Here is a 13,355-nt window from a genome sequence, read left to right as displayed (position 1 = left end):
ATATACATATATTTACTTTTTATATTTATAATATTTTTTGCATTATATATAAAAAGCCTGAGATTCTGTAAAAGAAATTTAAAGATATATAAAAAGGAGAATATATAAAAAATTACTTGTTTTAATACTAGTATATTCAAGTATCAGAAACATGCGAGAATAAAAAAGGTTGACATAGCTTTAATATAAATCACAACTTTCTTCTATAGACCTATAGAAGTAGAGGAAAATCCTCTCTTATGTCTAAGTCTTTTACCAAGATTTAGGGGAGAAATATTTTTTTCTCCGATTATTTTGCCTCACTTGTGACAATATTGTCCCTAAAGAATTATTTCTGTTTGCATTCTATTATCACCGGGATAGCGCGAACGCAGTCCCGACTATCAAAAATTGTACGCCCGAGATATCCACATTAGGGATATTCGCAAGGGTCAGCTCAACCGTGGTGCAATGGAAGAGCCTCGCCCTGGAGGAACCGCCTTCGTGATCACGGTAACCTCTGCGCCAGGTAAGTATGCTTTCAGTCGCGACGGCCTCTAATTTATCCCCGTCGATGTTGCATTTTAAACACGAGTAACGGATCCATGCCTGCGGAGGCTAGCGGCGAGTTGGCAAACTATGTATAGCGCGATATACACAGCGATTCCGAGCGCGTACTTCTCTTCAGCGCCGTACCTCATCGCAACGTTGCCCGTTGGGAGAGATTAATTTTTCATATTCGAAAATTCTTTTGTTTTATTCTTAATGTATGTAATTGTATGTTTGTGTACATGTACATACACTAATTTAAAGCGTGAAATCGATGAAAAGTTATTAATTATCAAACAAACGCAAATGCGTAATTAGAGAAAAATTAATTTGCAGTTTTTTGCAGACAGGAAATACATTATATTTATATACATTATTGCGATTAACTTAATTAGTTTATATTATAATTATATAATATGAAATAATAAGACTTGTATAATATAATTATAATACAGGTCTTATTAAAAATTTCTGATTTACAATAGGGACACGGGCAAAATGAAGAACATAGAATATTAAATGAAGAAGCAAGTGGAAATTCTCATAGTACTTATTATTAGTAGCGAGTCATTGATTAAAGCTACGCTGGTAGATGCATTCGTGTTTAATGAAGGTCTGAGAGATGGCATCCAGAATGGCTAATATATATGCGAAAGAAGAGAGTAACGGGCGAACTAAGGTTAAAAAGCCACTCACGCCTTAGAATGCAGTCTGTATTAAGCAATGAAAGTTTGGTACAGATATTGCGAAAGTTTGCCGCGTATTCTATAATTGCGCGCCATTGCCAAGAGCATAATCTCCTCATCTCTCCGTCTCTCCCTCCTCTTTCTCCGCTTGTTTCTTGTTTCTCATTATCCGACCTTAGGCACGTGCTCGGGTCGACGAGGAAAGTCGTTCCAGTTTTGTATGAATGCATAAAAACTTCCCGATGGTTATTTAACCACGAATCACGATTCACGATGCTAATAAATGCCGGTGCTAAAAAAATATTCCTTAACACTGATTGCGAATTTCGTACGTTTCACTCTCGGCCACAGTAGAATTTTCATTTTCATGATCATGTAATGATATTGATAAAATATTAAGTAATATGATTAAATAAGATTAAAAAATATCCTTATTGATTGTTACTTTACACTGTTATCCAGTTATTAAAATTGTTATTAAAATTTATTATGATTTAGTAACATTTATTTTTTTTATTGATAACATTCTTTTACAACATATTTATTTAATAATTATTTTATGCTATATACACTGTATATTATCGATGTCATCTCACAGCAAATTGTAAACCTCCGTCGATGCACGAAGAAAAAATGAGCATTTCGTCGATTTCGGGCTTCGAAGCGGAGCGGAAATGCATTCCCGGGTGTGGTTTATCGTTGCAATATTCCGGCGAGGGTAGGGGAGAGCTGATATTCGTAGATGCGTCTCGAGAGTCTTCAAGAGAGCTTCTCGAACTCGAAGCTTTCGGCAACAAAGTTTTCGCATTGGTGCTCAACAAGTAACGAACGGGAAATTTTTTTTTTTTTTTGCGAGGCGAAGAGAAGTCCCAAGTGGGCGCCGCGGAACGACCGAACGAATTGGATTCCCCGGGGGTCTTGATATCGGAGTCGTCGGGAACGTTGATTAATCGCGGGTGCAAACAACGTGTGTAACGTTGTTACGTTGCCCGATATCCCTTTTCCGCCGGCGAAGAGATGGAGCGCGCGCCTGGAAGACGACAATTAATTTTCCCAATTCTGTCGGCCGCGCCGCGTTGTTCGCCAGCTGTGCCGACATTAATAAGAGAAGACATACGTATCGTCGTGAATAGCGGAAAGCCGATGTACATTGAGGCTTCCTTCTTCTTTCCGTTCGTTCACCTCAGCTCGTTAAAAGGCGTTCTGTCATAAGCAAAATTAGTAGAGAGATTTAAAGAAGGTGCTTCTCGAACAAGAAAGACGTTTGAAAGCGCGTGTGTGTTGATTGAAATTAAAATTAAAATAATCATTTTAGACCCATTTCAGATTTTATCTTTTTTTTTCTAATCGAACAATGCTTACGTTATCGAGGTGTGTTGTAGAGAATTTTACTTAACATGTGTATATTATATATGTTTGCATGTATATTTTAGATCTTTTAATATTCGAAGATAAATATACTGAAAAATGATGGAAATACAGACAGTATTGTTAGAGCGTTAATTTTAATGCAACGATTATCAAATCTCCTGGAAATTTCCTGTTTTTTTTTTTTTTTTTTTTTTTTTTTTTTTTTTTTTTCGGGTCAAATTCTGCAGAGAGTTACTATTTTATTTTAAACGTAATTTTACGCTGTAGGAAATTGAATCAGTTTTACGGTCAGTGGTAGCAAAATCCAGTCGGTTCGCGAGCAAATTGACACGTTGGCGGGAGTGCGAGCGCACTTTCGAAAGTCGGCCGCGAACGGCACGCGCGAAACTCGATTCGCTCGTAGAGCAGAATAGACGCTATAATAGCGCTAATATACAAGTAACGAGAAAATCCAATTTGCTCGCTGTCGGAGCTATCGGTCGGAGACCGCGAGGCAGAGTTTTCAGAGCGGACATTAACGTCGCTCCGCGAACGAAGGGGACACTCTACGAGCATGGCATCAATTCAAACTCGCGTTCCTCATAATTGCCGGTGAAATAATCGGATCCTCTCGTTTTCCCGCCTTGCTTGTTCTTGAAACGTATATCCGAGATAGATTGCATCAAGCGTCCGCGCGTTATTCTATCTCGGATACTCGCAACTCGTGCGTTCACGTTAAAAGAGTCACGATGCGGTACTTGGCGCGAGACACAGTGTCTCTTAGATATATATAGAGTAAAAACTGCGGAGTGGGTGCCACTTGTCGCTTCTGATAAGCCAAAGACAGCGCCTGTTTGATAAGACTTATCGCGCGGTATATAATTGTTCCGTATCATCGACGAATTATTATCACGAAATTATATAGCCGTAAATATAGATAAATTTTCATATCAGAATTAATTGGAGAACATTTTGACGCGCGTGATCAAGTACCGATGGTTCGAGCAATTCAAATATCATCTATAATTAAAATGATCATAAAATTAAGGCAATGTGTAATAGGCAAGAAACAAATTTTTTTACAAAACGTTTACAAACCCAGGGAAAAAATTTTTATATGTAATTATATGTATATAAAATCATTTTTTTATTCTCTTTCTTGTTACTTTTCTTGTATATACAGAGATTATAAAAAAAAACGTATATGGACATACTTAAATTTGTACACACAATTATACATATGAACAATTTTTTCGCGCATTTTTACTTTATTTATTTTATATTAAAAAGGGGGAGGTATATATATATATATATATATATATATATGACCTATGGCGCATGAAGAATGCATGGTCTTTTTTCTCGTTACAAATTATTATAAATTTAAAAAAGAACTATATAAATATAAATAAATAAGGAAACACATCATTTTCATGGCAAATTTTATTTATTTTATTTAATCTATTTTGATTGCATATATATATCAGGAACGGGGATTCTTTCTTTCCTTGCTGCAGATCATCGCGAGTGATTTCTTAATCGAGCCGTACAACTTTGTTCGTTCGCGGATGCCGGGTGGTGCCGGGCGATCCCGGTGACGATCCTGCACAAACATATGGCGTCGCCGCCGTCGTCGGCGACTGTTGACGACAGCCGACAGCCATTGCTCCGATCTGTCATACGCACGCCGCCCGTCGTTGATCCAATTTAACGACGACGTTTCCAGCGAAACGATCGCGCACGTTTCACACGGATAACGATTCAGCATGGGTAACTGTTGCGGCTCCTGTAACAAGGGATCATCGTCGTACGAGGATCTCACTCCCGATCGGGTGCGTCTCCCCGCGTAGGTTATAAACGCGCACGTAAATATTAATCGTCCGCCCGTGCGATAAAAAAATCATTAAACCGTCGTGACACGCTTGGCGAATGACGGACACTTCTTTTCCCAGCTTCCGTCTCTCTCCGAGACGAATCCTGGTTGTCTGTCACTCGATAATTATTTCCCCGTGTCTCCGCTTTTCTGTCGCTCCATTTTTTTTTTTACACACGTTGCTCTCTTGCCCGATCAGGAAACAATACGTAGAAAACAGGCGGAGGCGGCTGAGAAGAGGATAGCCGAGCAACAGCAACGGGGCATAAAGGATATAGAGTCTGTCAAGAGGCAACAGCGACGGGCGTTGGAACTCGAGAAGCGAGAACAGGAAGCCGCCGCCAGCGGCACGCAGCCTACGCTACGAGTAAGAATGGATAATTGTGCAGTCTCGTCGTTTAAATATGCGTTTGAATAAGACTTCACAGAGCTTGATGTATCCATTTCAGTGGCAGGTGCAATAAGAGGGAACAACATGCCGTGGCTCAATGGGATTGAGCTCTGTATTTTCTCATTTGGAAGGTATTAAGTATTTTACGCTTGGCCAAAATGAGGCAGACCTAACGTCACCAACGATGCTGCTATAGTCACACAAGTGCAATCTTATTTTGTATTATTTACACATAATCGTGGGAATAAGCTTGGAGTTTTTTAATTTAACGAAATACATCAGCTGAAATCGAACGACCGATACCGAGGTTAGTTTTCAGCTGACGTGTATTTTTTATCATATTTTGTATATTTTGTATATGTATAAGTTTATATATATATATATATACACGATTGTGCATGCTCTAAAATATGGCTGACACTGTTGCAAACGTTAAAATTTTGCTTCTGCTTCAATTTACTAAATGAGTAGTTCTCTATTTTCTTACCGGTTATAAAATATACATATAAATGTATTACATTTATATATGTTTTCAGAGAGTTAAAGTTGTAAACATAAATTTTAGATGACGAATGAGAACAGCTGAAACCAAAAAGATATCCTTATGCATTGTTAATCTTTTTCTAATAAAAATGAACTTTTGTGATTGCGAGTTTCAGATTTAGAAAATATATATGTGCCTACACTTAAAAAAATGTATATCGAGAAATAAGACTAAAAAAGCGTATTGTTTGTCATATAATCTCTTATATATGCAAGTTTGTATCTATTGAAATATACAAATTTCATATCTGTAATGTTCAATAATTGTGTGATATAAAAGCAATTTGAATTAAACTCTGATAATATATTTATATCTATATATATATATATATATATATATATATATATATATAATATTGTATGTATAATATATATATATAATATATTTGAGTAATACAAAATATACACTTATTTATTAGTATTATTATGTTATTACAGTTTATGTTATATATTGTATTATAAAATAGCAATACGTGTGTAAATGTACAAATGTAATATATCAGAAATTATAAATGAACGAAGTGGTATTTTAATATATCTCTTATTGATATCTCAATGTATTTTTTTGTATTAAATTTTGCAAATATTAAAAAATCTATAATTACATAAATTAGGACTTAACATACGTATACATATATATATATATCTCTCTCTATATATATATCTCTCTTTAATTTATCTTGTTTGAGATGAACGTCATGTGGAATGCTATTAAAGTCTTAATACATACAGTTGCTGGATTTGATATTAAGAATTTATCTATATAGTTTGTAAAAAGATTGTAAAAGATAATCGACCTGCAAAAATGTTCCTTGCATTAATAAGGATTTTTATCCACTCCTTATTAATGCGATGAACGCTGACGGAATTCGCGTTCTCGAAATTAAATTCTATTCCGAGAAACGAGTGAAGAGAAGATCTTGTGATTTTATGAATTAGTGTTAAATAGATACACAACTGCAGCATCTCATTTTCTTTAACTCTCATATTTTCCCTATCCGATGAACCGACCAAGAACGGAACAACTTTTTTGACGACTTATTCTTAAGCTCTCTTCCGTGAGCGATTTGTACTTCCAGTGATGCGCCGTTATTCAGCGCCAACCACGTGTGAATTTCGTCGCTAGCTGCAGATACACCTGTGCATTCAAACGAATCTCATATAATATGCGCAAACACATGAACAATGACAACTTAAAGAATGTATAAAACAAAGATATTAAAATATATATGTATATACTTATATATATATAAAACTATACTTAATTAAAATTAAAAAAAATTATATGAGGTCAATTTGTATGTACTATATATGATTATATAATTATATGTTTTATATATAATATATATCATAATTATATTTTTTAACGTAATTAAGGATATCTTATTCTCATACTTGAGAATACTTGAAATGTCATACCTAGCAATTCGTGTAGAGTTATACGTCGACTGGCCAGCAGCTCCTTGCTGGCGCTCCTGATTTCAAATAGCAGTAACGCCTGCCTCGGTACACCGTCGCCGTCTATATGGAAATCTATGCTGAACTGAGGATTAGGCATAGCTGGCAGGAGTCGTGATTTCGCGATGGTCTTACCGCCGTTAGGCGAGACAATCTTATCCGGACTGGTGCTCCTGGAAATCTTCAATTTAATTACCTGCGAACCATTGTCGTCGTCATTAATTACTTAACAACTTACGTTTGAAGCTTTACTCGGCAGTACAATTGGGCGATGTGCGCTACGTGGAGACCCTGCGCTTGAAGAACCTTCCCTTCCACTCCAGAATACTTCTCTCTAGTGCCATTGACAATTTTTAAATCTGAAAATCCAACAATTCTCTTTTACTTTATGTTTCAGCATTAAATTCGAGAGCTTTAGTCGTTTTTCTTTAAAAAAAGGACCAAAAATTTAAAAAAGGGACTATATTGTTTTTATCTTATCTTTTCAGTTTTACTGTTTCAGATTGCATTAATAAGTGTGTATTAATAAATTGCAATTGTAAACAAAGTGCATTAATAAGAGTGACAAAGATCTGGAGTGAAAATATCTGCATGGTTACATTAAAATATCACGTATGATGATGTCGACTAACCATTCGGCCTCAATCTTAATCGCGGACTGGGCTGCCGTATTCTACCCAGCATGTCTGGTTGCGACACCGCGTGAGCTAGACCGGATTCCGAAAGGAGCTCCGTGGCGTCGGCCTCCCCGCCGCCTCTGGGTTCCAGGCTCAACGTGATACCCTTGTTATCGTTCTTATCCTCTATAGTCACTTCCGAACGGAATCTACGAAGTTTTAAACCCCTCTTCACCTACAATTACACGAAATAGCTCAAAGCTGACGTTTCGATCATTGGATAACTCGACGCGTTTACCTTCTGCTTCATCATACGGAAACTATTGTACTGCGGTAACTTCTTGCCGAAGCTCTGTTCGGGGCTGGGGGTCAAGCTGTGATGAGAGGCCCGTCTCTCTGCGATCACTTTGGCGGTGTCGGCCTCGTCAATGGAATTACTCGCGACCGACTCCGTGATGACTTTCGGAATCCAGAAACTTGGCGTCCCGTTCACTTCGTTGGACTCTTTGCTGGTGATGCTGATTTTATCTATGTGAAAATATACCGAAATTCTATTTAGGAAGCCGTATAGAACAACATTCTGTTTATTAAAAAAAAAAAAAAAAAAAAAAAAGTCTGGAAAAATGTTAAATGTATAATATAAGTTTTAAAACGTGACATTACCGGACTGGTTGGACGTAGTTGGCTTCAGGAGGGTGACAGTGCGCGGTGGAGGTGGTGGCGGCACAACCGGATCCAAGTGTAGACGTATTTTAGATTTTTCCATGGAAGGCCTTCGCACGATACTCGACAAGGAATCAGGCTCGGTGTTTAGACGAGAAGAATTGTCGCTGACATTGCTGGTTGCATACGTGCTTTGCGTCTAGAAAAAATAATTTCAAGCGAAGATTTATAACGAGGAATTACTCGATAAATTATAGAATGTTGAAATTATATTGTTATCCACAAATATTACCTCGCATTCTTCCGACAAGACCTTAATTTTCAGCTCTATAGATCCCGTCTTGGTTTCTCTCAGCGGAAACCAATGGGACTGATCGCTGTTCGACAGCTTTCTGATATCGTCGAGAGTCAGTGATACTTTCCCAAGGTAATCTTTCAAGCCGAAAGTATCATGATCCCATAACAGCTACAAGATCAAATTTAAAAAAAATTATCTCTCTATTTCAGAGATAAAATTTCAGTGCGAGACAAATATGTAATTACGATATCTAAAGCTTCTCCGGTCTTCGGCAGGCCCATGATGGAACTCTCGTCCCAGCAAGGATTCAGCGTCTTCTTCTTTATACTGCTCTTGTATTTCGTCTCGTTGTTCAGTTTCAATTCGCAGAAAGGATCGCTGAAGCCGTTGAGATCCTTTGCGACGAGATCTCTCGCCCGCAACAACGTCACCTCCATCAAGCCGCTTCCGGTGGACAGGAGACTGGATATATCGGAGGAGGCGGGATCGACGTCCTTGTGCGTTAATAGCAGCTTCTAAAAGTATTTTAAGACTTGAGTGAGCACTCACACAGAAATTTTTTTTCCGGATAAATGTAGGGTTTCATAACGAACCGCCTGTTGCATCCATGGCAGGCTGTTCCGTTTGATTTTCGGTTCGTCGTCCAATGTAGTTGGAACCAGGCTGCTTCTGCGACTGTTCACCACTTGTTGTACACTCTTGATAGGATAAAACAGCACGGAGACAGTCATGGAAGAGGCGATGTTGGAACCGTTGAGTGTGAGTTCCTTTCGGACGATCCACGTTGTGTCCTTTAAAAAAATTACTTTTTATTTGGAGATTTTTTGCAACATTGTAAGGTAATTAACTGTGGTATGAATTAAAGGATTTTAAACATCAACAAGGTAAGTCCATAAATTGTAAGGTATATTTTAAATACTATCATATCTAAAATATTTCTTCATTATAGTTCTATCTAGGTCTTGTGATGAGTCGTCCGTTTCGTCAAAAAGAATTTGATTACCTGAGACAAAGATAACATGGCCAGTCCAAGCATGTCCGTATCCATCGATTTTACTATATTCCACGAATAAATGACGAAGCTCAGCGACACTTGCGTGTAATCCTGCACCAAAAATTGCGCTCTGCAGTCCCAAACCGGGGACGTGGTCGAGCGAATGTAATGCGTTGTTTTCACCTAAAAATTCACATAGAACTTTAATATATTCCGCTCAGATTTTATTTTAAAACATTGCAAACGTACTCAACGACATCATAAACTGTGTTTACCTTCTTCCGGTTATTGAACAGCATGCAATAAGGATTACACTGAACAGTATCGCCGTGGAGATTGTCAGCGGAATGAATGTAAACCACCAATACCCCTGAAAATTACGACGCATCACAAGGCGAATATATCTTTGTTTTCAATTCATTACGAAAAAAAATACACTCAAAGACTTTCTACAAATTTTCACGGTCTACAAAATTTCAATATAAAAGTGAAAGGTTTAGCGTGCTTGAAAGCTTTACTGTTTGATAAAAGTCCTGATAGTAAAACCATCAAGCGTACGTTTAATTAAACATTATTTGTCAAATTAAATAAAAAAACATTGCACACAATCATGCTCAACTTTCACTACACGACACTTCGATTATTTTACCTGCTTTGTGCGCTTTGTGGTAAGAGTCTCGCGACACTGAAAATATTTCATACGATAATGCTGATCGCGACAAAGGAAATGTAATTCGGATATTTTATAGAAATCATTATTTATCTCACAATTAATGTCAAATTGCAAGTGCGCTTCTCTTCGTTTCATATATTCTATTACATTACTAATATTTTTCTTTATATACCTGCAAGATGCATATTATCGGCCATTAATTCTGGCTGCGGTAAGTCGGGGTCCAAGTGCGGCAGAGTGGTGTACTCTAATCGCGCATTGATACTCGGAATGTTAGCACTACTGCGGGACGGTTTCTTTTGTTGTAATACGGTTTCAACGCTGTCGAAAAAAAACAAATAGAATTAACAAATAACAAGGAAAAAGTAGGCTTTGAGAATCAAACGCGACTAGTGCGTGAATTATGTAACGTTTATAATCTGCAAAATAATCGAATCAGAAATAAAAGTTGCTTAATTGTCCATTTATTTAAAAACGAATGGATTAACGGGGGATGCTAAATTTGGTGAGAAACTCGGTATGCACTCCGATAACGTAAGGACTGAAAAAAATCGACATGAAATACTCGGGCGATGTGGCGTAGCGTGCCATTAATGCCGACTTACATCTGCGAATTCTCCCAGTCGTAGACTCCTAACGCTAACTCGAACTGCGCCAAAGTGATTGTACTAACGAGACGTTTCGCTTTCAGCTTGATGGTGATCCTCTCGTTGTCTAACGGCCCGACCAAGAAAGATACGTCCTCGGTCCACGTGGAGCTCAAGTTTGAGGTGATCCGTCTTTGATCGCCCACCGTTACCACGAGCCATCTCACCTCATCAGCGACGTTCGCTGGCAATAGAGAAACGCCAGTTAAGGACTTTCTAACGAGTTTGTAATAGTTCATAATAATGGTTTGCGCGTCCATTATAACATACAACAATCGCGTGTTGACGGGAATATTCATAGTGAGTAAAATCATACGTGTTTTAACTACGCTAAATCACGCTAAAAGAAAATTTCACGGTCGATAGCCGTTTCTGTCTGGATCTCAGCCCTAGCCGTATGATTACTCGCAGTTTTAATTCGAAGAACACTCACCAGAACAACCGTTCTGGCACAGGACGATGGTAAGCACTCCTTGCGGCAACGAACTGGTCACGGAATCCAATCCAGGACCCGGTCGCTCCCGCGCCCTCAGGTTCAGCTCCAAGTGGCCCGGGTCGACCAGCCAGCTGGCCAGAGCGTCGGTGACCACCGCGTGAATCCAGGTCTTGATCAACGGCATCTCCATCATCTGCACCGCTCGTAGGATTCTTACGCTGAACCAAACGTCCGGCTTCTCCAGAAAACTCACGCTGAGCCCTGTCGCGTGTGGAAACGGCGCCGACGTGTTCAGTGTTAAATTGACGATAATCGTGCCGGACAGCGATAGCTTCTCCACCGCTAGATCGATATCCATCCCCACACTGCCGAGGTATTTGCAAAAAGATTCACAAAATTGTTTTAGAATATACAATAAGCTAATAAGAAGATAATAAGAAAATTATGAGTAAGATCAGAATGATCTGGTAAAAAAGCAAACTTGGAATATTACAAAATTAAATTAAATTCTTAAATTAAATTCTTATCAAACAAATAAATTGCAATTAATGACACGATAATGTAAAAGTAAACACTGTTAAATTCGTCAAGTTATCAATTCGAGTCGATTTTTAACTATCCATATAAGTACAAAGTCACCACAGTTTCTACTCAATATGTCGTTAATGTAACTAAAACAATGTTAATTTAACTAAAACAATGGAGTTAAAATAATACTGTTTTATGTTAAATAATAAATTTCGACACACGCGGTGTGTCGAAGTTAAAAATAACAAAACCTTATTTAACTCAAGGTATTGATTTAAATGACATTCTTTAATATTTAACAGTGAATATTTGCGTTGACGATAATATTTGCGACTTTGTTTGGAAAGTTCTCGAACGGTTTTTAATACGGTGAATGCTTTGTTCCTCACCCTTTACCAAATAACCGCGTGGTGATGAGCATGCGGAATTGCTCGCAGTCCAGCCGCAGGTCCGCTTCGATGGACAATTTAGTCTGGCCGAAGTGATGGCCATTGGGAAGATCGTCATCGCTGCAGCAATCGAGTGTTCTGACGCGAGTGATGCACGGCGTCTGTTCGCCGAGAGTGAGTTCGCGTAATTCTAATGGACCTGAAAAACGAGTATCTCTTCTAGAGTCACAATGAAGCCGCTAAACGACGAAGTAATTTGGAATCCTTCGAGTGATGATTAATTTTTTTAGCCAACTTTTATTCGCTCTTTCTCTCTTGTCGCGAGCGAAACGTGTATTTATATACGAAGGGTGTTTTTACCTAGTATGCCGGGTTTGGCTTCATTGAGAAGAGGTTCCAATCGTTCCTTCGCCAAGGAAAATATACTGGCAGCGCTAAATCTCCACCTGAAGAAATAACATTCGATACGTAATCGAGAGCTCTAATATTAATCTGCGTTCTATCGGAAGGTTTTAATTCAAGCGCTAGTTTTCGTTTTATCACGGACACGGACAGTCTTTTCAATCTACATGAAAATCTTTTTCCCTTTTATATTGAATCTCTACGGATAGATATCTCGAGGAGGAATGTGATATGAGATACGATTCATTAAACATTCAGTTTAATTAAATGAATGGCCAGATCTAATGTCAGATGAAGCGCTCTTTCGAGCGTGAAAAACGGGTACAGACGTTTCGGTGCCATAACGGGCGAGTTATTTTCAGAGTTTATCGTTAACGACATCCCATTTTCGTCATCGATAAACGAGTCGATTCGCATAATACTCGACGACCCACGCGGGTTTCGTGAATAGATTAAAGGACAGACAAGTAGATTAACACGTGCCCAGATTGCCCACGCGCTTGTCATTTTTTAGGGTACTTGGATAACATCTTGTCTGTCCCAGTCCGGCACTTCCAGGTGTTTCATCGTGTAGAATTCTCTCGTTAAATATTTCTCTCACACGACACATTAAATACATTTTATGAGTGGATTAAATTTCGTCGTCGTTTTCTCTATAACGCGTACGATGTGTGTGTGTGTGTGTGTGTGTGTGTAGCGCGTCGCGCTGAATTCACCGCTTTTTCCCCGCATGTAGATGTTCGCCCGCTGGCCGGTGAGAAACCCGCGGACGGGGCTGTTCAGGAATGCTCGAACAGGTCTATCAACTATCCAAATAAGTAGCACTCTTTCCACGCGTCTATATTGTCGCTTGCCGCACCGGCCGTTTTAAACCGTTGA

General features: G+C 38.5%; 2 protein-coding genes, 1 long non-coding RNA gene and 1 other non-coding gene across 17 annotated transcripts in view; 2 read left to right on the top strand and 2 right to left on the bottom strand.

Moving 5' to 3' along the window:
• The window catches only part of LOC143896834 (uncharacterized), a 47,564-nt gene extending 43,167 nt beyond the window's left edge, over positions 1-4,397 (top strand). Inside the window, exon 4 of the long non-coding RNA XR_013256763.1 lies at positions 4,082-4,397. This is a non-coding gene — a long non-coding RNA (uncharacterized LOC143896834). The remainder of the gene's footprint in view (positions 1-4,081) is intronic.
• On the bottom strand, positions 354-516 carry LOC143897316 (U1 spliceosomal RNA). The gene has a single exon (XR_013256896.1). It is a non-coding gene; the product is annotated as a U1 spliceosomal RNA (small nuclear RNA).
• On the top strand, positions 4,194-11,529 carry Svip (small VCP interacting protein). 2 transcript variants are annotated; one of them, XR_013256762.1, is made up of 4 exons: positions 4,194-4,396; positions 4,637-4,804; positions 4,887-4,959; positions 10,766-11,529. XR_013256762.1 is itself a non-coding variant. In XM_077404921.1 (3 exons), the coding sequence occupies exons 1-3, from the start codon at positions 4,331-4,333 to the stop codon at positions 4,899-4,901; spliced, it is 249 nt and encodes an 82-aa protein (XP_077261047.1). In that variant the 5' UTR covers positions 4,194-4,330; the 3' UTR covers positions 4,902-5,625. The 2 variants fall into 2 exon arrangements, 1 of the variants encoding a protein (XP_077261047.1); XM_077404921.1 differs by lacking the exon at positions 10,766-11,529 and having other exon boundaries at positions 4,887-5,625.
• Positions 5,901-13,355, bottom strand: part of LOC143896819 (uncharacterized) — a 26,689-nt gene continuing 19,234 nt past the window's right edge. For 5 of the 13 annotated variants that reach the window (XM_077404886.1, XM_077404888.1, XM_077404889.1 and 2 more), the window contains exons 5-21: positions 12,435-12,520; positions 12,075-12,273; positions 11,155-11,522; positions 10,680-10,905; positions 10,247-10,395; positions 10,051-10,086; positions 9,677-9,771; positions 9,411-9,584; positions 9,001-9,198; positions 8,653-8,922; positions 8,402-8,575; positions 8,110-8,308; positions 7,745-7,974; positions 7,462-7,681; positions 7,068-7,188; positions 6,791-7,002; positions 5,902-6,509 (exon numbers count right to left, since the gene is read on the bottom strand). In XM_077404886.1, coding sequence (XP_077261012.1) covers positions 6,355-6,509; positions 6,791-7,002; positions 7,068-7,188; positions 7,462-7,681; positions 7,745-7,974; positions 8,110-8,308; positions 8,402-8,575; positions 8,653-8,922; positions 9,001-9,198; positions 9,411-9,584; positions 9,677-9,771; positions 10,051-10,086; positions 10,247-10,395; positions 10,680-10,905; positions 11,155-11,522; positions 12,075-12,273; positions 12,435-12,520 — 3,112 coding nt within the window. In that variant the 3' untranslated portion in view covers positions 5,902-6,354. Of the gene's footprint in view, positions 6,510-6,790; positions 7,003-7,067; positions 7,189-7,461; positions 7,682-7,744; positions 7,975-8,109; positions 8,309-8,401; positions 8,576-8,652; positions 8,923-9,000; positions 9,199-9,410; positions 9,585-9,676; positions 9,772-10,050; positions 10,087-10,246; positions 10,396-10,679; positions 10,906-11,154; positions 11,523-12,074; positions 12,274-12,434; positions 12,521-13,355 lie in introns of those variants that run through there. The other 8 variants (XM_077404893.1, XM_077404895.1, XM_077404892.1 and 5 more) reach the window with 4 other exon arrangements.

Source organism: Temnothorax americanus, unplaced genomic scaffold, assembly GCF_048541705.1.
Source record: "Temnothorax americanus isolate GAGA-0224 unplaced genomic scaffold, ASM4854170v1 Scaffold2, whole genome shotgun sequence".
Classification (NCBI taxonomy): Eukaryota; Metazoa; Arthropoda; class Insecta; order Hymenoptera; family Formicidae; genus Temnothorax; species Temnothorax americanus.
Note: the sequence above shows the minus strand (reverse complement) of the source record. Positions and strands in the feature narration are given on the sequence as shown.

Bases quoted from the DNA above. Each gene is read 5' to 3' on its own strand.
- Svip (XM_077404921.1), top strand. From the start codon at position 4,331: ATGGGTAACTGTTGCGGCTCCTGTAACAAGGGATCATCGTCGTACGAG. The intron at 4,397-4,636 runs GTGCGTCTCCCC...TTGCCCGATCAG, and splicing joins AGGATCTCACTCCCGATCGG to GAAACAATACGTAGAAAACA.